The following is a 27,316-nucleotide window of genomic DNA, read 5'->3' on the forward strand; positions in this document are numbered from 1 at the left end:
TTTGTTGCTTTTCCCTTTCTGCTTTTAATTTTTTTTCTTTGTACTTTACAATTTTTGATAGTTTGATTAATATGTGTCTTGGTGTGTTTCTCCTTGGACTTATCCTGTATGGGACTCTCTGCGCTTCCTGGACTTGACTATTTCCTTTCCCATGTTAGGGACGTTTTCAATGATAATATCTTCAAATATTTTCTCAGACCTTTTCTTCTTCTCTTCTTATTCTGGGACCCCTATAATTTGAATGTTGGTGCATTTAATTTTGTCCCAGATGTCTCTGAGACTGTCCTCAATTCTCTTCATTGTTTTTTCATTGTTCTGCTCTGTGGCAGTTATTTCCACTATTTTGGTAGTTATTTCCACTATTTTATCTTCCAGGTCCCTTATCCATTCTTCTGCCTCAGTTATTCTGCCACTGATTCCTTCTAGAGAATTTTTAATTTTGGTTACTGTGTTGTTCATCATTGTTTGTTTGCTCTTTAGTTCTTCTCGGTCCTTGTTAAACGTTTCTTATATTTTCTCCATTCTATTTCCAAGATTTTGGATCATCTTTACTATCATTCCTCTGAATTCCTTTTCAGGTAGACTGCCTATTTTCTCTTCATGTTTGGTCTGGTGGGTTTTTACCTTGCTCCTTCATCTTCTGCATATTTCTCTGTCTTCTCATTTTTTTTAACTTACTGTGTTTGGGGTCTCCTATTCACAGGCTGCAGATTTGTAGTTCCCGTTGTTTTTGATGTCTGTCCCCAATGGGTGAGATTGGTTCAGAGTCTTGTGTAGGCTTCCTGGTGGAGGGGACTGGTGGCTGTGTTCTGGTGGGTGGGGCTGAATCTTGTTTTTCTGGTGGGCAGGATCGCGTCCGGTGGTCTGTTTTGGGGTGTCTGTGAACTTATTATGATTTTAGGCAGCCTCTCTGCTAATGGGTGGGGTTGTGTTCCTGTCTTGCTAGTTGTTTGGCATGGGGCATCCAGCACTGGAGCTTGCTGGCCTTTGGGTGGAGCTGGGTCTTAGCGTTGAGACAGAGATCTCTGTAAGACCTCTCACCATTTGATGTTACATGAGGCTGGGAGGTCTCTGGTGGACCAATATCCTGAACTCGGCTCTCCCACCTCAGAGGCTCAGGCCTGACACATGGCCGGAGCACCAAGACCCTGCCAGACACACAGCTGCTAGAGCTGAAGGGCTCCTGCAGAGGCGGGGGGGGAGGGGGGGGGTGCAGCTGGGGCTCACCACAGGGACAAGGACGCTGGCAGCAGAAGTTCTGGGAAGTACTCCTTGGTGTGAGCTCTCCCGGAGTCCGCCATTAGCGCCACCAAAGGGCCTGTCGTTCTACTCCTTTTGATAATTATTACTTTTGAAGACTGGGTTCTTTAAGCAAAAGTATGTCTGACTCATTTCAATGTCTCCTACAGCAGCTCCTCATTGAATCACTTCACTCACTCGTAGGCCAAAAGATATGCTGGATGCAACGGCCTGGTGCTATAATGCCAGCCAAAAAGTTGGCAGAGTTGGGTCTAGAAATCAGGTCTTCTGGCTCTCAGTCTTATGCAATCCCCTGGCTCTAGCTCAGGGACTACCAACCCACAGATATTCAAGGAACTAAGCCAAATACACACTGCCAACTAGATTCTAGGAGAAGAACAGCCAGAGTCCTGCATTTTATTTTCACAATTCTACATTGTACTTAGACTCTTCCTTAGTAATTAGAGCATTTCCAAATACTTCTTGGGAACTAGAGGAAAGACGTCAGCAGAAAAGCCAATCTGCCCCTTTCTCTTAAGAGCTGACCATGAACCACCTTTATGCAAAAGGCGACAGTGGGATTTTGCAGTCTTTACACATTCCTCCCTAAGACATCCGTTGCTGTTATTCCTTCTTGCTACCTGAAGCATGCCTTTGCTTTATAGCCCATCTTACACTAGAATCTTTATAGAGTACAAACTGTGTTCATCTCTATTCTGATAACATAGGACCAGTTAATTAAACAATTAAAACCATACAACAGTTAATCAACTTGCCAAGTACACTTCAAAAAGAAATCTTACATGCTATATTAAATGCCAACAAGCTTTACAATCTACTTTGCCCCTGTCTGCCTCTCCCTAACCTCACTTACACCACTGAACAGGAGCATAAAATCAATGGGTTGAAATTTTCAACAAGAAAACAGAGAGAGACAAAACAAGGTAATTTAGGTGGATTTAATATTATTCAAGGATTGGAAGGCTAGCTTTGGAGAACTTTCTTTGGGAGGGGTTGGGGAGGAAAGCAATTTATAGCAAACCGAGCAGAAGAAAGGCAGCCTGGAATCTGAGACGCTGAGCGAAGCTCCCCATGCCTGTGCTGTTACTTGTGGCATTCATTATTGAGGCCAAAACATGACATTTCTGGAGGCCTCTCAACTTGGAGGAATTTGTGCAACTGCTTACCCGGCGGATTGCAGTCAACACCACACACCACTGGCGTTTTATAAAACACCATCACTGTCTCCGTGTAGGCCCCTCCACACTGCAGTTATTGTGCACTGAGAAGACAGTTCTGGGAAGTGTACAATGCAATCCATACAGCACAGCCCTTGAGCTATGTGTTTTGAGCTAGCTCTAAACTACACTGTGCAAGTATAAAAGGGCAAGGAAAGAAAGGTATGCACAGAACAAACACAACAACTGAGACACTGTCATGGGAGGTGGAGGAAATCAAAGAACCAAACAGAGGGGAAAGGAGTGTCTTTTAAAAAAGTCTCAGATCATCATTTATCAGATCATTCTTTTTCTACCAATCTGAATGACACACCTCTGTCCCAAAGTTCATTCAAATCCTGGCAAAAAGGAAGAAAGAAACCACATCCAATGATTGTCTATATGTGTATTCAAAATGTAACTCCAGAAGTAAATGAGACATTCATAATAAAGGAAGATTTTAAAGTTCCCTGATCATTATTAAGTTTGAAAAAGTTTTTCTGACTGCTCAAAAAAAAAGTGTATTATATAAAATACATATAAACATACACATGTATAGTATATATAAATATGTGTATATACATACACATGTATATATACACACACATACCTATTGCTTTTTTTTGAGTAGTTAAAAAAAATTTTCCAAACTTAATTTTCATTAACAATCAGGAAAAATTTGTACACATGTGTATCAATAGATAGACAGACAGACAGACATACATTATCAAAATTACATAAGCATGTAGGTTGAAAGACACTACAGGGGCTTCCCTGGTGGCACAGTGGTTGGGAGTCTGCCTGCCGATGCAGGGGATGCGGGTTTGTGCCCCGGTCCGGGAAGATCCCACATGCCGCGGAGCGGCTGGGCCCGTGAGCCACGGCCACTGAGCCTGTGTGTCCGGACCCTGTGCTCCGCAACGGGAGAGGCCACAATAGTGAGAGGCCTGCGTACTGCAAAAAAAAAAAAAAAAAAAAGACACTACAAAAAATGATAAGAAATCTTTCTTATATAGTATTCCTTTAAGACCAGCCTCTAAAAGAGGGAAGAAAAAGAAAAATCTTCTCATAGCTCATTACAGACTATTTCTTTCCATTCCACAGGATTCAAGGAATTATGCTTCAACATTGAGGAAATTCTGTAGTGTTGCTGACATGAATGACATAAAATACTATTCAATATAGTTTTACATGTTAGAAATAAAAATGAAAAGCTGCTACAAAACAAAACACACACTAGACCAGAACGCACTGCACAATACCCTCCAGTAATTGTGTCCTGCAATAATATTAAAGGAAACCCTAGTGTAGCTAGATACATACATGCTCACCTTTAATAAAATCACATGCGTGCCTTAACTCCTGAAGAACAAGGAGCTTGCCTTTCTTCTATATTATAAAACCGTATTTCATGAGCTCAATGATTCCCATTCTTCCCAAGTCTCAATGCAGTACTGAGATGGCATGCTTTTCTACCCCAGTCTGCTGGTGTTTGAAATGTTTCATAATTCTTAACTGAGTATACAATTCATCTCATAAGCAACCAGGTAAGTTCAGATCACAAACAAGATAGAAAAATATGTTTCATCTTTATGGTATATGGAAAATGGCAAACAAATGCTAATTTTATTTTTAATAAATAAAACATCAAACTTTTACTCTTTCATCCATAGCCACAACCTTCAATTCTAAGGTGGTTATAGTCTTCATTTTCCACAAACCAGAGGTTTTCATCTGTTTTCAGGACACAAGAATCAGCTAGCTAACCAAAGGGTGTCCTCTTGGAGCACTTCTATCTCCAGCTGCACGACCGGCCTGTCGACGGCTATTCCAGAAGCCAAGTCTACTCCTCTCACCAATATGCTCGCTCCAGGGTAATCTGAAAGCCAAGCTCTAGAATGGAGCTTCAGAAAAATCTCACATAACCTCCAGAGCGATGGATCGTGAAGCTTGTTAAGCAAACTATTTACTGATGAAATGTAAATATACACACACACATTTTACACAAGGAATTATACTTATTCTTTTGCTTTAACTAAACGATAGGGAATAATAAACACCTCTGTCAGTTCTAATACGTGTCGGTTGCTCAGCTGTTCATAAAATGTGATCCCTTAAATGCCTTCCTTTGGTAATAAAAGTTTAATATAATGGTACTGTAGCATATGAGGAAAAATCATCTAAATCTTCATTTGCTCTAAGCAAACAGCTGCCAAATAGCCTGCAATTTCTCAGAGGCAAAATCCAACTATATTTCTATTCCTAGAGCTTAAAGTAGATGAATTGATCTTTTTTTTTTTTTTTTTTTTAATTTTTTTTTTTTTTTTTTTGCGGTAAACAGGCCTCTCACTGTTGTGGCCTCTCCCGTTGCGGAGCACAGGCTCCGGATGCACAGGCTCAGCAGCCATGGCTCACGGGCCCAGCCGCTCCACAGTATGTGGGATCTTCCCAGAGCAGGGCTCGAACCCGTGTCCCCTGCATCGGCAGGCGGACTCTCAACCACTGCGCCACCAAGGAAGCCCGAGATGAATTGATCTTTGATGTTGTTTTCTTAATCCAGCTGGCTACGGCCAATGTCTCTCTTCTGACTCTCCAACAAGAAGATTAAGTCCTTGGACAGTAAGAGATGGGTTTATTCAAAATTTTCAATACAAAGTATACTGTTTTTAAATCTTGTTTTTCCTCCTGCTTATAAAAATACTAACGTTTGATTTTTGAATCAAAGCAAGTTCTTTTAATTACAAAGTGAACGTGATTATTTAAGTGGTATATGTTTATATTATGGACCTTCCAAGTTACTAAGTTACTGATAAAATATAATAGCAAGATATTAAGAATTCATCCAAGGCAAAGGACATTAGCATTTTCATCAAATGTTCAAGAAAAATAGTAAGATCTTGAGAAAAAATATAGTCAGGAGCTTAAAATATCATGATGATAATAATTGCACCTAATATTGATCAAGTCCTGACTATATGTTGAGGATTGCTCAAAGCAAATCAGAACCAGACAAATTCAGCCAGACAGACACTTAATAAGACTTCCTGCGGTCTTACTGTAGGAGCTCTACTCCACTCACTTCCCTACCACTAAGGGAAAATTCCCCACCAGCCATGTTCATATTTCAAGGAGGAGCTAATTGATCAATTCACCATATACCTGGGGAGCAGGTGCTCTGCCAGGGAGTGCCTTGGTAGGTAGCATGTTATGGCCTCTCAAAGAAGTTTTTAAGTCTGGCTGCACGGATGCTCAAGTCCAGCATCAGAGCCCCTGAATCAGAATCTTCAAAGATAGCACCTGGGCATCTGTATTTTTTTTTAATTTTTGTATTAGACTTTATTTTGTAGAGCAGTTTTAGCTTCACAGGAAAATTGAGCAAAGGATCCAAAGATTTCCCATATACCCTCTACCCCCCGACATGCACGGCCTCCCGAATTATCAGCATCCCCCACAGAGCGGTACACTTGTTACAACTGATGAACCTACAGTGACACATCATAATCACTCCAAGTCCATAGTTTACATTAGGGCTCACTTTTGGTCTTGTATATTCTATGGGTTTGGAAAAATGTATGATGACATGTCTCCACCATTACAGTATCCTACAGAATAGTTTCACTGCCCTTAAAAAAAAAAAAAAAAAGCCTCTGTGCTCTTGTATTTTTATTTATTATTATTATTTTTTTCTTTTTGCGGTACGTGGGCCTCTCACTGTTGTGGCCTCTCCCGTTGCAGAGCACAGGCTCCGGACACACAGGGTCAGCGGCCATGGCTCACGGGTCCAGCTGCTCTGCGGCATGTGGGATCTTCCCGGACCGGGACACGTACCCGTGTCCCCTGCATTGGCAGGCAGACTCTCAACCACTGCGCCACAGGGAAGCCCTGCTCCTGTATTTGTAAAAAGCTTAACTAAGGATTCTGACCATGAGGCAAGGCCGATACCATGGTAAGACTATCTGCCCTCACACTCAAGTCCATCAGCTTTCTGTTTTCAGTCTGGCCAGGCACCATCCAAAGGAGCATACTCACCTTTTATCCCTTTCAAAGACCCAGACACAAAAGCCAGGACCCAACGCACTAACTGATATATCAATTGCTCACTTTTCACTTAAAATCCTTTTTAAAAAAATGACTGTTTCATATAGCCCGATAATATAAAACTTATCTGACAATCTTTAATGACAACTGTATTTGAGACTACCTTCGAGAAAGAAATCACAAGGTAGAAAAACACAAGACACCTGTTTGACTACAGATCTTATCACAAATCAGGCCCACTGAAACTATTCTTACCTCTACTGGCCAGGAGTGTTTCAAGTATTTTTTAACAACTGACCAAAGTGGAAGTCAAGTTGTAATGCAGAAAAATCTTAATCACTTAAATATTTACTTCATTATTGTAAAACAGAGGCAAACAGGATCTGATACAAAGAAAGAGGTCTTGAAAAGGTTCTTAAGAAATAACAGTAATTTCCTTATACCCCACCACCTGAATTTCTGATTCTTGAACTCAATGACAAGCAACTTCTGGGTAATCTGAGGGAAAAAAGTACATTTCATTTTGAGATATCTCAATTTTTAAACACTGATCTGAGGTAGCAGTCTTTCTATTCAGCTTGACATTTTTTTCCCAGGTAAAAGTTTTTCATTCCCGGTAGATAACTAACAAACTAAAGTAAAACAAAAGACCAAGTGGCAAGGTCTTTGTTAACCATGGGCAAGTAGGGAGCAACAGGTGAGTCTTCAAGACTTTGTATGGCTTAAAAACACATACAAATCAACTACTTCAACTACATAAGAAGAAAAAGTGTGAGGCATCAGAAACATGGAGATTCAGAAGCAAGAAAGTTAGGGAACATTTGTGTATGCCTCCCCAAAAGGCCACCTTACCAGCAGTATGTCCGTCCACCTGATCCAAAGGTCAAAAACCCAGCCCTCTACCGCCCTCACAAACTGCTTTCATTTTTTCATTTCCCTTGGCTTCCTGAGTGAAACTCTACCACTTAGGATTCTTTAGCGTGAACAGGCTTCTGTTAAAATGCAAATACCTCTTCGAAGGCAAATACAAGTAATCATCCACACAGGAGTCATCCACTCAGATTGCGGATCCTCTCATTATTTAGGTGAGAGATTGGCTACGTTTGCGAAATTAGAGGAATTTTAATTCTGGACAGAGAAAAAGTAAGCAGGAAGCATCAGACATTTTTTGTATGATGATACTACAAAAGAGTAACAGAATGTCATCATGGAACTAGGAAGAAGAAAGTCTAGTGAAAAAAGCAACAAGAAATAGGAAAAGAATATTTAAAAAAAAAAAAAAAAGGGAGGGGGATTTTAAATTTTGGCCTGAATTAGAAAAGTGGGGTAGAAATTCTGTCTTTATCCACCTGCTCCAAGATTTAGCACCCAGAACTCAGTTCAAAAACTTTACAGACTTTTACAAATCGACTTGAAAGTCTAATCATTTGTGCCTTATTTCCATGGGAAAACATACTCTCCAAATAACTTACTGATGTATACATATATATAACCTATTCATAAGCTGGAAATGTCCTTTATAATGCTTCTCTGCACATATGTATTCACATATCCAGATGGTCACCTCAAAGCCCTCCTATATTACTTCTGCCATAAAATGCAGCATGACATGTGACAGACAGCTACTCAAAATTCAGAATCTTTTCCAACAGAAATAATATTTTTACATGGTAAATGGGTTTCAGGCCAATCATTCCCCTTCCCAGCTTCAACTCCCATCCCCACACCTATTAGGTCAGTAACACGCCCAAATGTAAATACTAAGGTCCAACGTAAGTTTTCCAGCAGAAGTTGGAGTTAGTTTAACATTTACTGGGAAACCTAAGTAAAAATCAACACGTGATAGATGAAATCATCTGACTGCAGGAGACCCAAGAATGAAAGGTATACAATGTTAGGGGAAGAAAGGGTAGGTGGCTGGGTGTGTGTATATGTATCCAACAAATGTACAGACCCAACAAGGCTTCCTGAAGGGGGGTCATGGGGAGAACTAACAGTGGGAAGTTAGCAGTATCACTAGGAAGAAGGGTAACCTGGCCTGAAAGCACAATTATTCTTGACCTGATGGCAAATGTATTCACCCTCCACGGTGGCTTTGGATCAAGCTACAGGAGGCTAAAGACACCTGTTACTATGTTGATATAATACCCCTTGCTCTGAATTTCATGCTCACAAAGATATCCTGAGATTTAGCACCATGTGACGACTTTCTTATTATGAAGGAAAGAATTAAATGACCAATAAATCTAAATGTTTCATTCTTCCTGGCAGTTATCTCTCACTGTAAATTCATTTCCTGGAATTCTTAGGTCTGCATTTATAGAACTGGTCAGCGAGGGCAGTTTTCCTCTGCCTGACTGACTCGGGCACTGTGAGTTGAGTTAACATACATGCCAATGCTGAGCATCAGACCCTGCACAGTGAAATTCTCCCAAGTCCGATCTTGTTGACGAACCCCCCCCCCCGCCACCAACATTATCACAAATGCTTGTTCCAGAAATGTTTGATGAACAAAGCCACAAACTTTACATAATACATAGCTTAGGACCCAAATCAAGTGGATAAGAACTAAACTATACCTTACCTATTAATTGCAAAAAAAACCCAAAATAACATGTTAAGTAGAATAGCATTTCCATCCATTCTTCTCCTATGACCTACCTCTGCTCTGCCCAATTAAACACACATGCAAAACAAAATGGACTCTCTAGACACCTGCAGGAAATAGTGAATCAAGAAAATGAAAACTAACAAAAAGCATCTGTAAGAAAACAATGAACAACGTCAAAGCAGATGCTACTGAAGCTACCACAACCAATTAAAAGTCTTTGTATAATGAGATATCCAGAAAACTTCCTGGCTATACTGAGGGAGAGGGCCCACTTCACTTTATCCTAGTGATAAAACAGGCTCATTGTCCAGATTTTCCTAAGTAGAAAGTGGACTTCTAATTAAAGATGGTAGATTGAAAATACACATTTAGCTCTGCTCCCCATGGAAGCTATTCTAAAATGAAGTGGTTAAGTGCACACGTGAGCACAATACGCACATATTCTTTTCCCCCCGACAATGGAAAGGAGAAAGAGAATGGAATCAGTGCCAACAAAATTTTAGAAAGCAGACTGGAAAAGGGTAAACAATAGAGCCCATCCATTTTTTTCTATTTTATGTTTACTTTGCAACCTCTCCTATGGGTGGCTCGGAGCCCACCTCTTCTTAACGTTTAGCATAAGTGAAGAAATTAATCCATTTGAACCCCAATGGTATTCTGGCTTTGCAAGAGGAGAGGATTCCTAGTTAAAGCCAAGCCACGCAAAGCCTGGGCTGAAACTGACAGCACTGGCCAGCATGGTTTGCTCCTAACAAAGTTTACATTTTATGATGTTATCCTTGTCATATAAGGAAGTAGGCATTCAAGCCTTTTCTTATAACCCCAAATTTCTGCTTGGATTTTACTATTTAACCATTTTCAAACGAAAAATGTACTAGGCTAAGTATTGCCGAGTTTTCCTAAGTACATCATTCTTCAAAGTCTAAGAGTTCCTTTCTCCTCAATGAACATTTGCTTACCAACTCCAGCCCATAGTAACTTGGCACTTCTGCACTTTTATCTAAACCATAAACAGTACTTTATCAACTATATGCATATTCTTGTTTCACAGGTAAAGTTTACCTCTGAAAGTAAAATCTATACTCAATTTAAGAGGACAAATTATACTTCATACTTTTCTCTTTATCTTCTCAGGAAACAAATCAATATTGGGGGACAAAAATTACTTCTAAACTCACAATATATATTTAAATGAATACTATTTTGAGGCCAAATTCATAAAATACTGTGGAAATATGACTTCTTTAACTTTCTATTTTTCTTAAAAATTATATACCATCACTAAAGAAGGTCAGTAACCAGTCACTAAAGTAATTTTTAAGAAGTGAAACTCCACATTCTTTTTGTCCAGCTTTTTCTCTTATTCACTTTGAACAGCAAAACCTGGAATAAATCTGTGAAAACTATAACCTCTTAAAAAACAGCAGTGACTAAAACTGTTAGATTACATAAAGAGGCTGGTATCAAACTTCTAGCCAGATGAGCACACCAAATTTTTCTAAGTATCTTTTTAAGAAACTGCCAAATACCATTTCCATTAAAACATGTGAAGAATCATAAGCAGCAAACCTCTGTAGCCTAGCAGATTCTCTGTAAACTATTTGCCTACAGTGAATTTTGACATTTGATTCAGACAAGCTTTCTGTGCTATAGCAGAAAAGCTTATTAGAGTATTCCTATTTGATTCACTTTAAATTGCTGCTGACAGAAATATAGAAAGAGATCACTGAATATAAAAAACAGATCATAATAAGACTCAGATTGTTTCCTATGTTAATAACTAGATGATGCACAAAACTAGACACCTCAAAACAGGTTAAAATGGCATATTCTGCAAATATCACACACAGTTATGAAACGTAGTTCAGTTAGTAGTTTTGAGGCTGTCTCTCTAGAATTAAAAAAATAATAATATTCCTAATCATAACAGAGTTGACGTGAAACTCTGTTGCAGAATATAACAAATATAAAAATAGGAATCTGACATCATTTTTCAGTACATTAATCATGTAGCCACCTTGCATGAAGAAAGTTTTTCTGACTCATCCAGTGCTTTTTATAGACTGTATTTTATTATGATATATTGCATTTGATCCCTTTAAGATTCAAATGTTAGCATATTATATTAAAGTGCTGTAAATAGGGATGATAAATTCTGTACATGTTTCCACTAGGCCACAGAGTCTTGATCCCGCTGTGGAAAGGATGGATGGAAAGAATGGCCCCAGCTCGAGCTTCCGTGAAATAAATTCAACAATGCTCACAGGTTAAGGCAAGATTCTCAAATTTCTGTTCCCCCATTCAAGCTCCTGCACACAATCTCCACAGAAACCTTGGTGGGGGGGGAATAGGGAGACAGGATCAAGGAGGAGAATATTTGGCAAAATTTCCTAATGGTTGAGAAATAAAAACTGTCCGAAGCATCTTTAATTTGCTCAGGAGAAGACTGGAAAAGAAAGTGGAAATAAAACAGTAATGAAAACAGAGGGATTCCCAGTGGAAGGGGTTCAACAAAAGATACTTTGTTTCTTGTTGAATGAGAGAAAAATAAAATTACGTCTCATTTGATGAACTCTGAAAAGGAGTTAAAATTTTTTTAATACCTACTTACGTTAGAGAGCAAGAAAACATATCTGAAGAGATTTTAAAGTACAAATTTTATTCTGAAAATGACTTTCCCCGCTATTTCAAATATTATTCAACCTTCAAATAATGTTCATTCCAAAACAGGAAAAAAAATTCAAAGATCTGGTGCCTGTTCTACTATCACCCTCAGGTGAGAGTAAAACTTAAAGTGGTAAATTACTGAGGAGTCAGCTCGCCTGGCAGCACGTATGGGAAAGGGGCAGGCAGAGATAGAGGCTGCCTTCAAAATTACCTCAGGATGGTTACTCATAGTGAGAAGTTACTTTCAAGTGTCAATTTAATGCTTTCAAAAACCACTGATGCAAGGGCAAAAACGGCAATCCGCAGATTTTGAAACCAAAAGTGGGGAAGACAAAGGAGAACGAATGTGGTTGAATTCTTGACTGCTGAAAAATCAAAACCATATCATTCTTTAGTTTGCTCAAGAGAAAAGAGGAGCATTAGAGAAAAAAGAGACAGGAAGTAAGATGTTAATTATACTCTCCTCTCCAAGCCCAGCCTACACCCAGCCAGCCAGCCATCTGACCTGTGGCAGCTCAGATTTGTGTGAAAGAACTCTTAAGCTTCTGCGAGTCTACATTCTCTCTATGCTGTGAGATCCTGAAGGGCCAAGCCCACTCCTTATCCACTTCTGCATCGCTCTCACGCCTCATCGGTTCACAGCCTTTATAGAAATTTAATAAATCATTTTCATTTATTTAAACCCATTAAGTGTTTCTACAAGAAGTTAGTCTACTGTTTCTAAGCACTTAAAAAGCAGGGCAGCTGTGGATAGAAGTAGTAATATGAGAGGGTGGAGGATTACAGACACACACACACACACACACACACACACACACACACAATCTTTCTTTTCTAACTGGAAAGGATGGAGAGAAGAACTAGGAATACAAACAAGCGAACACAATCATTTAGCTTAGATAAGGATAAAAGTTTTATACACATATGAGAAAGCAGAGAGAAATCAACAATTTTTTATGAGTAGTGCTAAAGGCAAAGTCCTACGTTGATGCCCTATGGGGAGAGAGAAGAAAGTTCTTTTTCTCAAGGAACTAACAATCCAGGTGAAGAAACAACATAAGCATAAGAAAAATCAAACAATAATATGAGTTTAGCTGTTGTTCAACACAACAATACAAGAGACTCTCACAAGGCAGCACATGATTGTCCAATTACTGGTGAAAACAAGTTCAGAGGAAAAAAAAACATCCAGACATCTGGATTTAAGTTGGACATTAAAAGATGGCGGGGGGGGGGGGGGGGATGCTTCCCTGGTGGCGCAGTGGTTGAGAGTCCACCTGCCGATGCAGGGGACATGGGTTCGTGCCCCAGTCTGGGAAGATCCCACATGCTGCAGAGCGGCTAGGCCCGTGAGCCATGGCCGCTGAGCCTGCGCTCCACAACAGTGAGAGGCCCGCGTACCGGGGAAAAAAAAAAAAAGATTGGGGGCAATCGTGTGGATGGGGAAATTGAAATGGCAGAGATGAACTGATCAGAAACTTGAGGAAAGAAGGACAAACAATTCAGTGCCTTATTAGAAGACCAATTTGGCTGGCAAGGGAAAACACAGAAAATCCTATAATAATAGATCAAAAGACATCCTGAGGTCATACGCAACAGCGTCCTGAATGCCCAGCTAATGAGTCTGCTCTGCTCCTGTGAACCCCTCATGTTCTTCAAGCTGGACCAAAGTATTCAACTACTCACATGGTATGGCAGACCTCTCCCATTTACTAAATAAAAATTACATTACTGGATAGAATTATCACCTTAAATTCCTTTTTGAGCTAAAGGGATAAATGGACAGTTAACCAGAGACATTCCATCTGGACCTATGTCACTAGAATTTTAAATGGCATATAATATATGCCAATTAAATTGTTCACAGTTCTACTTAAATCATATCTAAATCTAACGCTATTTTGCAAGAGTTTAGAGGGCCACAACTTCCAGATCCTCTACAAGATGTAGATAGTTAAAACTATTTAATTCATAAACCTAGTTAAGGGTCGATTATATAGAAGTCTAAAAGAACAGCCTTGGAGGGTGACAGTAGACATAAACAATCAAGTAAGTAAATAAAACACTCAAAAGCAATGATAACAAATTGGATTTCTGAGGCCAGTAGTCTACACAAGAAAGAAGACCTTGACACATTCTACTGCCTGATAGTTTTATCAACAGAACAGTGACGAAGAGCGCCTACATTCTGACAGCCTTATTCATAGCACTGAGAAAAAATGGCACTGACATTCCTGTGTGGGCAGGAACAATGTCTTCAATTCTCAGACAAAATCAACACGTGGGAAAAACTTTCAGATGCCAGAGGAAAATGTGAACAACTCTAACTCAGAATGCACGTTCACTCATGCTTCCAAAGTCTTACAGGAACGTTCACATTTATTTTCAGACTTTAAAAATATATATACAGGCTTATCAGCTGTAGTAAAGCCGGCTAAATCCTAGAAATAGAGGAAGCAAATATTTTGATTCTTACTTTGCAATCTGAGAATAGAAGAAAAAAGAGGAAGTGACTTCCCCAAGACATCCAAAGAGTCAAAAGAAAAGTAAACACAGATCTCCTGCCTTTAAATCCACGGCAACCACTAAATCTTACTGTATTTTTCCTTAGAGGAAGGAGCCCTGCTGTTTTAACACATGGAGTATGTAAATGACTACAGTGGCAATATCACAAGAGTCCTCCTATAGCAGACTCCCTGGAACAAGCATGCAAAATCCAGGAGACTCCCGAAAATTCTTTACCATTAAATTCTGGTACCAAAGGGGCTTGTCACATACCATTGCATATCTCAATGAGATAAAAATAGACATATCAGAGAGTAGAAATTATAACTTTTCTTCATTAAAAACAATAATCTTCAAAGTAAAGGTTTTTTTCAAAAAATATTTGAGATCTCAGTTTATTATCGAGATGACAGACTAGTATACAAATGTAAATTGTAATTTTTACTAACTTTAATGAAAAAGTACTTCACACAAAGATTTGGAACAAATGCACAAAGAGACACAGCCTTGCGTCAAAATTAATGCATGGCTTAGCACTAAGCCTATGGGTACATAAGCCAGAAATAACATTAATTAAAGTCAAGCCATTTCCATATTGTTTTTGTACTTAACTAAAATCATTCTCCAAAAATGCACCATTATCCATTATTTATGCTCATAAATACTGTGTGTGTGAAGCATTTTTTATGCACTTAGTATTAACATATACTCTCTTTCTTCAAAATAATGCAGACTTCAAAGATCACAGTTTTTGAAAATGATGTTGCCATGGCTCCCTGGGCAGTTTTCTCCACTTAATTCCTGAGGTTCAAGAATAGGTTCAGGGCTTCCCTGGTGGCACAGTGGTTGAGAGTCTGCCTGCTGATGCAGGGGACGCGGGTTCGTGCCCCGGCCTGGGAAGATCCCACATGCCATGGAGTGGCTGGGCCCGTGAGCCACGGCTGCTGAGCCTGTGCGTCTGGAGCCTGTGCTCTGCAACGGGAGAGGCCACAACAGTGAGAGGCCCAAGTACCGCAAAAAAAAAAAAAAAAAAAAAAAAAAAAAGAATAGGTTCAGATGGTCCATGGGAGAAAGAATGTAGAAACAGAGAGCCCGGAAAGGGCACGGGGCTGGGGGGAGAATAAAAAAGGATATATGGAGATCGATCTCTCTATTTTAAGGGAATAATCTGTGAAGCAGAGATGATATTAAGACACCAAATAAACAAAAATATCCCCAAGAATTATGTTTCTTGATTTAAAAAAATTATTCAGTTAATACAGTAACACTGACATTAAATGGTATAAAAAGGGTATTTTTGTTGACCAAAGGTACTGACAGATAACAAAAACAGGAATCTGCCTAACTTTCCCAATGCTCTAATCACATCGATAAAACCATATCTATAAAGACCACTGGTGTGTAGCGTAACCAAGGCAGTGGATAAAAAAAGTCCCCCTTAAATTACTGTAGCCATGTTCTAATATCAAATAGCATTCTTGACCTTGCTAGGTCTTTTATACTAATAACTTTACAAACTCTGGTCCATTTCTTCCAGCTCCTTTTTGCTCTATCGATCAGTTTTAATCACCTTATCCTGACATTTCTTGCCTTGTAGAACTTCATCCTACTCTACAAGGTCCCTATAAGTCAGGCTGTTCCAACTCCTCAAGACTTCCTGTACAGGCCATGCTACCCTCTACTGTTGTAGGTGCCCTAAGTGAAGGCATTTAGGCCCTCTTCAGTGGGCATGCTACAATCTAAAAATCTAATTGAAAATCAGATACATGTACATACAGAAAGAAAAACAGCAAGCAATAACTATAGGCCTCTAAAAAGCCATGAAAGACATAATTATCATCTTTAATGACAGTAAACAGCTGGAAACAAATCTAATCTCCCCAACCAAATAAAGTCAAAGTATTTATTTCCCACACCGTATTCATTTCCTTAAGTACTTGCAAGTTCATTAACAGTCATAGTTTCCCACAAAATACTTCCCCCCAAGCAGCCCTCAGACACCCGTTTCCGGTACAGAGCTACAGAACGACAGATAAGCAGCATCAGCACATCACCCCATCTGCCTAAGGTCAGCGCTGGAACTGGGAAACGAGAGTGTGCTCAAACCACGTGATGGCTGTTCTTTGGGCTCTGCTCCTGAAGAGGAAGTAACAGCAGTCTGATCTGTATCAGACCCATTCTAATGATACTAAGAACTCAAAGAACCTAGCTGGGAAGGAGAACTGGATAAAAGAGAAAGTACTCAAAAGAGGAAATACCACTTACAATGCCTGCATTGTAACAACTATTGTGACACTGATGAACTACAGCCTCTGGTCAAATATACAGTCACTGCCTAGGTTTCCAGGTGCACAAAATCTGCTGTGGGGTCACATCACTTAAGTCTACTCAAATTATGTTCTGCTTTGTACTTGAAAGGAAAAAAAAAAAGTTTACACAACACTTATATGCTTCAAGCTTATTTCAAATTTATCTATTATCCTCAAAAGTTCGTTCTCATAATGGTATATTAACTAATCACTTATTAGCTGAAAAGACAACCTGTAAATTAATACAGTCATTGAAATAAAGACTCCTCTGCTTCTCCAACCAATTTAAGTTGAACAATAATGGGATGAGAAAATATGAAGAACTGAATGGCAATTATAAGTACAGTGTTTCAAAACTTATACACTCAACAAGAGGTACCTGAAAGGGAAATTAGAGCCATGAAAGCATAAAGCATACTTTTTTTTTTCAAATATTCAACTCAAGAAATTGGGGGGGAAAAGAGAGTAAACCCAAGGAAAAAATAAAGAACAAAATGTTACAAAACAGAAAAGAAACAAATAAAACCAAGCTGCTTCTTTGAAAGATTAAAATGCTTAACTCTATAGCAAGAATGACGAAGAAAGCACAAATAACACAAGAAATTAAAAATGAATCCAAATCAAAGATACAAGATGAGAACACTATGAACAACTTCATACCAATAGATGTGTCAAGTTAGATGAAATGGGCAGCTCCACTAAAAATATTAATTACTGAAACTTATTCAAGGAAAACCAGAAACAGACTATTGGAAAATCAAACCAATGATTTAAAGAAAAAAAAAAAAACCTCCCAACAATATTCTTCCCAAGACAGTTTTTTGTTTGTTCGTTTTGTTTGTTTTTTCTAATTTGGCCATGCTGCAGGGCATGTGGGATCTTAGTTCCCCGACCAGGGATCGAACCCGTGCCCCCTGCAGTGGAAGCGTGGAGTCTTAACCACTGGACTGCCAGAGAAGTCCCCCCAAGACAGTTTTAAAGGGAAGTTTTACCAGATCTCCAAAGAATTAGGGATCTCTTAAATCCCTAATTTAGGCAAATTTTTCCAGAGGCTACTAAAGGGAAGCAACTTTATGAGGTTAGTACATAACCCAGCTAACAAAATTTGATGAAGATAATTTGATAAAAGAAAATTAAAGGCAATATATGCAAAAACGCTAGATTAAAAATACAAAATCAATGCCAAATCATCATGAACAAGTACTATTTATATCAGGAATTCAAAGACGGCTACATGCTAGAAAACAACGTAAATTACAACATTAATAGATTACAAAAACATATGATCCTCTCAGTTGATGCAGAAAATACATTAGATAAGATTCACTACCTATTCATGTCTTTCACCACCTATTCATGAAACTTTCTAGTTTAGTCTTAGAAACTAGGAAAAGAATATCCTTAATCTGAGAAAGAATGCCTAGTTTTAAAAATCCTAGAGCAGTCTTAGAAACCTAAACAAAACTTATAAAAAGATGCTCAGCCTCCTGAGTTGTAAATTATAGGATTATTTCCATGTTTTCAATTATCTACCATGCTCTTCCTGTGACAGGATCATACTTGCCCACCTACTGTCATCAACCTTAACCACAGGACTTGCTTGGTCAATGAGATGAAAGTGAAAGTGGTACATACTACTTCCAAGCAGAAGATTCAAGAACCATAGTGTGGTTCTGCCATGTTTTCTTTCCCCTCTATTGTTAAGACCAACATTTCCCAGGTGGAGGATACACCTTTAATCTTGGTCCAAAACTCAAGAAGACATGGAACAGAGCCCAGAGCCAACCCACCAAGGGCATATAACATGAGCAAGGAATAAACCATTGTTATTTTAAGTCCAGAAGATTTGGAGGTTGTTTGTTATTGCTATTGTTGTCTTTATCGTATAACCTAGTAACAGTTGACAGTGATCAAATAAATGCTAATTAAAATTTTGAGATGATATTTCACACCATTATGATAGGTCAAAATTAGTAATTCTAATAACAAAAAGTGCTGATGACAATGTGGAAAAATCTAACAGTGGTTGCTGATTGGAATTTAAATTGTCACAACCACTTTGGAGACCCCTTTGCCAATATCTAGGAAAACGAAAGAAGTAAAACAGCATCTTAGCAACCTAGCAATTCCATTCCTAGGTGTCTATGCTGCAAAAACTCTTGCACAAGTAAATAAGGAAACATATATAATAATGTTCACTGAAGCACTGACTGTTACACTATATAAAAGAAATTGTGCCTCAGCAGGGGAATAGATAAAATGGGTTAGTCATTCAAAGGAATACTATACGGCACTTAAAATGAATAAAGTAGATTTACATGTGATAAAAAGACAAAAGCAGAGAAAGAGGAGAGATGGGAATAAGACTTTAGCAATATCTTTAATGCTTTATTTCTTTTAAAAAATATCTAAAACACATGGCTAAGTGGTGACATCTGGTTAAAATATTAATGATAAATATGCAGCTCTCCTATTATTTTTATATTTTTGTATTTTTAAATATATCATGACTTTTTTTAAATGACAGAGAACAAAAAAAGATTTAAACCATAAAGCACATTGGTCAACCATGAGCTTTGGTGATAGACAGGGGCCTTCAAGATTATCTAAGTAATCCTATATTCTAAAGTAAATTTCTGGGCCTCAGTTTGACCCACAGAGGTTGAGTAAGTGACTCAAGGTCACCTAACAAGTTATCAACAAGTTGATTCTCAAAATCTAGACTTCCTAACTTCTAGGATAGGTAGGAAAATTGAGGGACATCTGATCAAAAACAATGTGACTGAGTCAGGTTCAGAACACGGTTCTACTGTTTCCTTATTGTCCCTACCCCTACTACTGAGAGATATACAGTATTATTCTCTCTCCCTGAGAGCTTTAAGGATTTTTAATCACCTTTTGTACTCCCTTTCTCAAAACAACTAACATAGCAAAACAACTGTAACTAAATGAGTAAAATTAAGTTCTACATAACTAATACAAAGGTAAACGTAAGGACCATGAAGCAGTCATCTTCATAGTTCAGCCAGCAGTCAGGTTCACGACCTCCACAGTCAAACTGCTGGGGTTGGAATTCTGGTTCAACCACTAACTAGCTGGGAAACTTTGGGCAAGTTATTTAACCTCTTTAAAGCCTTACATTCCCTCATTTTACAATGGGAATACCCATAATAACACCTACCTCATACAGAGCCTTATAAATATTACACGAGGTAACTCATTCAAAGTTTTTCAGTAAACATTAGCTATTAGTATACGTCATGTAAATAAAGTAATTTAGCTATGAAAAGCAACAGGCTCTTCTGATTGTCATAAAATAAGGCATTAAATGCTTTTAAAAAATTACATTGGCTTTGGTCAGCATCAGTGCTAATCAATTATATGCTTTGCAAATCAAATCAAGAGTGTTTTTTAATTAAATGAAACTAAGTTAAATAAGCTAGATTTGAAATCATTATCTGTCTCAGGATGAAAACACTTGGGATTAGACTGCTGAAATTTCATTACTCTGAAATTTCAACCCAGTGCAATGTTCCTTCTCAAGTGAAACACTTATGGCCGTGGGTAATATTCAAACTATTTAACGCCCATTCACAACAGACACCAGCCAATACACATGACCAGTGCAGCCTGGCAGAACATTGGCCCTGCTTACCCTTAAGGGTCAGGAACTATCGTTTCTAATGGAAATGCTGACCCTCTTCTATGTTTTCTCATTTTGCTTTTTTTTTTAAATGCAGAATTGCGACAAACTATCTTATAGGAACACAAAAATCTATTCACTGTGCCAGGCCACAAATGAGGGCAGACGATACTTTTGCTGTCATTCCACACATCAAGATAGTTCTCCTATCAGCTCCCCGTCTCACCTCCAGGTCACAGCTGTACTCGGTGCCATCTAGGAGGGTCACTTTGCATTGAACAGTTTTGGTCTTCTTGGTGGCTTTCTGAGAGGCCTTCTCTGCTTTTAGCTCATTGGTCTGAACTTCCTTCGTCTCCCTTTTTGCTGTTTCATCCGATTTGTCCTCCTGTATTTCCTTTACCTTCTCCTCTTCCCTCTCCTTACTTACTTCTTCAACAGGCTGTGGAGGAAAAAATTAAGTTCATCCTAAAGGTGACTAATTTGCAGAAGGCAACACACGAAAAAGGAAAATAAGAATTGTGATTGTTATAAACACTGTGAGCCTAAAAGACTTCAAAAACTTTGCCAGAAGGGGTATTTTCCTACACTTTCTTTCCCCCAATCCACCTCCAGTTTTCTCATTTTGCCAATTTGGCAATGTCAGCATTACATGAGTAAAAGAAACTACGTCCCAGCAGCTACAATTTAAATACCATGTCAAATAATATTTCTAATTACGTCATACCGTGGCAAAACCTAGGCTTCATCAGGCAACCAAAAGGCACACACATACAAATCCACTTCTTCCTATCCACTGAACCCCTAAATAAATCAAAGATACGAAAGTGCATATTATTTAAAAGGAGAGCTAGAAGGATTTTGAGAGTTCCTGTCTAACCCTATAATGAACAGATATGACTTTTTTATGATCTGCATATACAGGGGATTTTTTTTTCGCTTTATTATTTTGAAAGTTTTAAAAGGAATAACAGGAGAAGGCTGTGGTAGACCCTCTAAGACCCATATTCCAGATACAGTAAGCCAAAGCAGTATCTTAATATAAGATCACTGACAATGATTCAAAACAAATCCTTTCTGTTAACATGGTTATTCCATCAAAGCTTTCATTTTCAATCACTTCTCAAACACACTTGTGTCTCCAGACTGCTCACCAGAGGTTTCTCTTCCTCGATGTCGACCTTAATCTCCTGTTGTTTTCTCTGGGCTGTTTCTTCAGCATCACCCTTGGCCTGCTTTTCTTCTTCAGGAAGAGATTCCTCCTTATCTAAAATCTGCTCTTCCCCAACAGCTTGGATAGTTTCTTTTTTACCTCCTCTGTCTTTGGCCACTGCTAAGTTATAGGACTTTTGTTTCTTAAGCCACGGGGGCATGAATCGAGAAATCCCCCTGCTCTCAGATGGATCCTTCTCTTTCTTCTGGCGGCGTGGACTACTTTGGCTTTCAGCTGGCGGAGGTGACTGGGAGCCTTTTTCCTCCTCTGGATCAGATGACTGATTCTGCTGATTTTCTGCTACTTCTTTCGGTTTCTCCTTGGTTGCATCTGTTCCCAACTGGTCAGATTCTTTCTTCACTTCAGATGCGGAGCCCACTTCAGTAGTCATGGTCACAGCTTATTCTATAAACAAAACAAAATCACCAAAGGTTATTTTACGAACTCTCCCAGTTTTAGTTTGGAGGCAAGGGGCAGGGTAAGGAAGGGTGGGAAGGGGAATGGCAGGAAGATGACAGGAGAAAACACATTTAGAAAAAGAAGGCTCAGAAGCACAAGAGACAAAGGAGACCGCTACCCTTAAAGTTTATAATTCTCTACCAGAATCAAAGAACCAAAACCAGCACCGCAATAGGATTAACTCTCCGATTCTGTACAGAGAAAACTTCAAAACATCAAAAGCTCTAGAAAGATTACTTTTGTTTGATTTCATCTAGCTATAAACAATAATTCACCCCTCAAAATTCAACTTTTTCAGGAAAATTCAATTTTTTAAGGAAAATTACTTTTCTCTACTTCGTATTCCTTATTCTACAATATGAAAATGTTACTGATAATGCTAGAAAATTCTGAGACAGATTTCACTGCAATTTCACACATTACAACCAAAATTTTTTAAAATGTTAGTTACTATAAAAATGAATTTTAAGCGTTGGGGGCTTAACTGCGAGATAACTAAATCTGGAACAAAAATATCTTCTTTTTTGTTCCAATATTAAATCCCATAATTCACCATCACTAGTCTAATGCAAAAATTAGTCTTCTAAGAAAGGTACTAAAACTATCATCAAAACTCCAAACCTCCATCCCACCTAACCTCATATACCATTTTCCTAGTATATGTGTGATTATAACAAAAGTATCTAGGGGTCCCAACCTGAACCAAATGAAGACATCATAGGGGTGGGGGGGGAATGCATCTAATAATCAATCCTATCACACAACTAATAAAAACAAAATTGAAATTAAATCTCAAAGTATCTGGCTGTCTAAATTTTACACAAGCTAAGAGGGAGTTTAGAAGAACAGTAGCACCACTGACATAAAAAAACAACAGGCAGGCACTTGAAAAGATGCTCAACATCGTTAATCGGAGAAATAAAATTAATGAGATTTAATTTAATTAATGAGATATCACCTCACACCCGTGAGAATAGCAATCTTCAAAAAGAACACAAATAACGAATGCTGACGAGGATGTGGAGAAAAGGGAACCCTCATACACTGCTGGTGGGAATGGAAATTGGTGCAGCCACTGTGGAAAACAGTATAGAGGATTCTCAAAAATCTAAAAGTAGAACTACCATACGATCCAGCAATTCCACACCTGGGTGTATATCCCCCAAAAGCAAAACATTAATTTGAAAAGATACATGCACCCCAATGTTCACTGCAGCATTATTTACAATTGCCAAGATATGGAAGCAACCTAAGTGTCCATATCACCAGAAGAATGGATACAGAAGATGCAGTGTATATCTACAATGGAATGCTCCTCAGCCATAAAAAAGAATGAAATTTTGTCATTTGCAACAACATGGATGGATGTGGAGGGTATTAAGTGAAATAAGTCAGACAGAAAAAGATACTGTATATCACTTATATGTGGAATCTAAAAAATAAAACAGATCAGTTAATATAACAAAAAAGAAAGAGACTCATAGATATAGCAAACAAACTAGTGGTTACCAGTGGGGACAAGGAAAGGAGGAGGGGCAGGATAGGGGTAAGGGATTAAGAAGTACAAACTGCTATGCATAAAATAAATAAACTACAAGGATATACTGTACAACACAGGGAATATCGCCAGTATTTTATAATAATTATTAATGGAATATAACCTTTAAAAATTGTGAATCACTATGTTGTACACTTGTAACTTACATAAAAATGTACATCAACTATACTTCAATTAAAAGATGAAAAAAAAAAATTTTAAATAAAAATCAATAGGCAGGGACAGCAAACACAGCACACTGTCTCCCCTCTTGCCAAGGATAAAATTACTCAAAGCCCTGGCACCCTGACCAATGGGAAATTTCACAGCTATCTTCAAAATTGGTACAAACTTGAAAAGTTCAAAAAATAAAATACACTTGATTTTTCTTTTTAAAGATTTATTGACAGAGAATTCACATTCCATAAAATTCACCCTTTTAAATTGTACAGTTAGTGATTCTAAGCATATTCAAAAGGTTGTACAACCATCACCACTGTTTAATCCTAGAACACTTTCATCATCCCCAAAAGAAACACTGTACCATTAATAGTTACTCTCCAGCCTCTCCTTCCTGCAGCCCATGGAAGTCACCAAACTACTTTCAGTCTGTATAGATTTGCCTATTTGACATTTCAAATAAATGGAATCATACAACTTGTGGCATTTTCACTTAGCATAACATTTTCAAGGTTCATCCATGTTGTAGCATGTATCAGTACTATACTTGTTTCTTAAAATATTATTCACCGTCTTTTGCAAATCATATATCTGAGAAGTCCCGTATCCGGAATATAAAAAGAACTCTTACAACTCAACAATAAAGACCAAAAAAAGAAATTTTCTTAATGGACAAAGGATTTGAGTAGAATTTCTCCAAAGAAAAAGTGACCAGTAAGAACTTGAAATGATGCTGAACATTATTAGTCATTAGGGAAATGCAAATCAAAACCACTATGAGATACCACTTCACATCCACTAGTATGGCTTTAATCAAAGGCAGATAGTAACAAGTATTGGTGAGGTTACTGGAAATTTTGGAACTCTCAACATTGCTGGCAAGAATGTAAAATGGTACAGCCACTCTGAAAAGCAGTTTGGCAGTTCCTCAAAAAATTAAACATAAAGTTACTGTATGACCCAGCAATTCCACTCCTAGGTATATACCCAAGAGAAATGAAAACATATGTTTACCCCAAAACTTGTAAATGAACGTTTCTAACAGCATTATTCATAACAGTCAAAAATGGAAACAATCCAAATGCCCATGAACTAATGGATGGATAAACAAAATGTGATACATCCATACAACAGAAAATTAAGTAGTCTTGAAAAGGAATGAAGTATTGGTATATGCTGCCATATGAACCTTGAAAACATTATGCTAAGGAAAAGCCAGATACAAAAGGCCATTTGTATAAAATTTCCAGAAAAGACAAATCCACAGAGACAAGAAATAGATTAGTGGTTGCAAAGGGCTGGAAGGAGGTGAGAATGGGAAGCAACTGTTAATGGGTACAGGGTTTCTTTTGGGGGTGATGAAAATATTCTGGAATTTGACAGCGGTGATGGCTGAACAGCCTTGTGAATGTACTCAAAACCACTGAACTGTAAACTTTAAAGGGGTGATATCTCAATTAAAAAATAGTAACTTTTAAATTGTTACATACTTGTAATAGGCAAGCATAAAAACATTCAGTCAGTCAGTCAGCCTATATTTAATGGGCCCCTACAATATGCCAAGTCCTAGGTACATGAATAAAAGACCACCTTCAAGGAGCTAGCAGAGTCGGGGTATAGATAAATGGAGAGCACGCTGCTTAAAAAGCACAGCACAAACACTTAACCTGGATTAGGAGAAGAGAGTCATTAGGCAAGCCTTTCTGCAAAAGCTGACATTTGAGTTGCTTTAAAATAATAAGTATTCATTATTATTCAGGCAAGAGAATCAAAATGGGAAGCATGTGCCAGGCATAGGCAAGTGTGTAGAAACATGAGGATATTCCTCCTGTAGGAAACTACAAATACTGAACAATAAAAGACTGTACAAGAGAAGTGGAGGCTTGTGAGTGGGGATGTGAGGGAAGGAGGAAAGTGAATTGCTGATGATGAAGTAGGAGAATTAGGCAGGAACCAGAACATAAAAGGTTTTACATGTCATGCTAAGAAAGGTCTGGAGGTTGATTGAAAGGCAATGAGAAGTCATATAAGCACTTTAAGTAATCAAATTCACATTTGGGATAGCCCAACCTTGCTGTAAAGTACAGGATGAGAGAAAAGAATGAAACAGAAAGGCATCCAGGAGTCTGGTGCTATAATCCGGGCATGATAAGATAATGGTCTGTACTCCGGAGGAAGCAGTGAGGTATAGGATAAGAAATGAATCCAACGGTAAAGACAAAGACTGGACATGATGTGGTGTCTAACTGAAAATAGCAAGTCAAAGAGAAGAAAGAGTCCAGGAAAAGTCCCAGGTTATGAGAGCCTGGGTGATGGTAGAACCATCATGGAAATAGGGAACCTGAGGAAAAGAAGGTCTGGTTGACACAATTAAACTTGATTTTTAGTTCACTGCGACTGAGAAGTCTGTGGCCACTTGACACACAGGTCTTAAAAGGAGACCGAATATGCACTAGAGATACAGATTTGGGAGTTGTCATCACATGAGTGAGAGCTAAAAGCACAAGTGACATTGACACCATCTAGAAAAAAAGTATAGCTCGAGCTTAGAGGGCCCTGAGGAGAACCCTTATAACCACCAACATTTAAGGGCCAGGCAGAGGGAAAAGGCACAAGGGTGAGAAGAAATACACAGTGAGACAGGGAGATCAGGGGACAGTAATGTCCTTGAGGGCAATGCTACAAGAGGGAACAGTTAGGTAACTATAATATACACATGTCCAATCTTACATCTTATTCTTATGCACTTAAAGTTCAAAATCATGTCTTCCAGTAACACCCCCATGAGTCCTTGAACTGGCTCCATATTGCACAGAAAATCTTTTTTCCTCCTTTAAGGTACCATTTTCCAGGTACCAATTAAGTGGAAAATATTATTTACATTGATCATGAAATGACCAAAGTTGACTTTCAGCATATACTCTCTAATTACATTTTGAGAGCTGAATCAATACCCTGGTAAAATTAAAACAAAAAAGCCTCACACTTGTCTGAGCTAACCAAGATAATTGGCAGCTCTCTAATTACTTCGGCTGTGAGAAACAATCTGGAGACTGATCAACTAAAGCTGATTTTGGGTCAAAACAGTTCAGAAGCAATGAAATATAAAACTAAAGTTCCCACTATTATATTAAAAGCATTAATATTTGCATTTTAATCATAAGATCTATCACTCACTGCTCACTGGGTCAGACATCACGCTTATGCTTTCTGCTCCTCACAACATCCTACAGGGTAGGTATTAGGCCCATTTTGTGGTAATAAATGGAAGAGTAGAAGTTAAGTGACTTGTCCAAGGCCACTAAATGGAGGACCACACAGCTGTGCACACCTGTATTTTGTAACGCAGTCACAACTCCACCGTGTATGAAAGACGGAATCAACCAGAGCCCTTGGCTTAGTCCTCAAAGACGATTCATGCCAGTCTGTCAAAACGACTACAGAACAACACGAATCTATTCTGTGATTTGCTATAATTAGCCCTGCCCCTCCCCCAAATAAGAAATATACCAATGAGTTCCCACCACCAAGAAAATCATATTTGAAGGTTATTACCTGGCCATGTAATCACAACTGAGCTGATGGATCAAAACCAAAGACAAGGGCTTCCCTGGTGGCGCAGTGGTTGAGAGTCCGCCTGCCAATGCAGGGGACACGGGTTCGAGCCCTGGTCTGGGAAGATCCCACATGCCGCGGAGCAA

At 38.5% G+C, this 27,316-nt stretch overlaps 1 protein-coding gene across 50 annotated transcripts in view; it reads right to left on the minus strand.

Annotated features, from left to right (window-relative positions):
- Window positions 1–27,316, minus strand: part of EPB41L2 (erythrocyte membrane protein band 4.1 like 2) — a 392,946-nt gene that overhangs the window by 267,031 nt on the left and 98,599 nt on the right. For all 50 annotated transcript variants that reach the window (XM_067010758.1, XM_067010757.1, XM_067010795.1 and 47 more), the window contains 2 exons: window positions 21,381–21,844; window positions 20,456–20,668 (listed from right to left, as the gene is read on the minus strand). In XM_067010758.1, the coding sequence (XP_066866859.1) occupies window positions 20,456–20,668; window positions 21,381–21,830 (663 nt within the window). In that variant the 5' untranslated portion in view covers window positions 21,831–21,844. The remainder of the gene's footprint in view (window positions 1–20,455; window positions 20,669–21,380; window positions 21,845–27,316) is intronic.

Source organism: Kogia breviceps, chromosome 13, assembly GCF_026419965.1.
Source record: "Kogia breviceps isolate mKogBre1 chromosome 13, mKogBre1 haplotype 1, whole genome shotgun sequence".
In the NCBI taxonomy this organism is placed as follows: Eukaryota; Metazoa; Chordata; class Mammalia; order Artiodactyla; family Physeteridae; genus Kogia; species Kogia breviceps.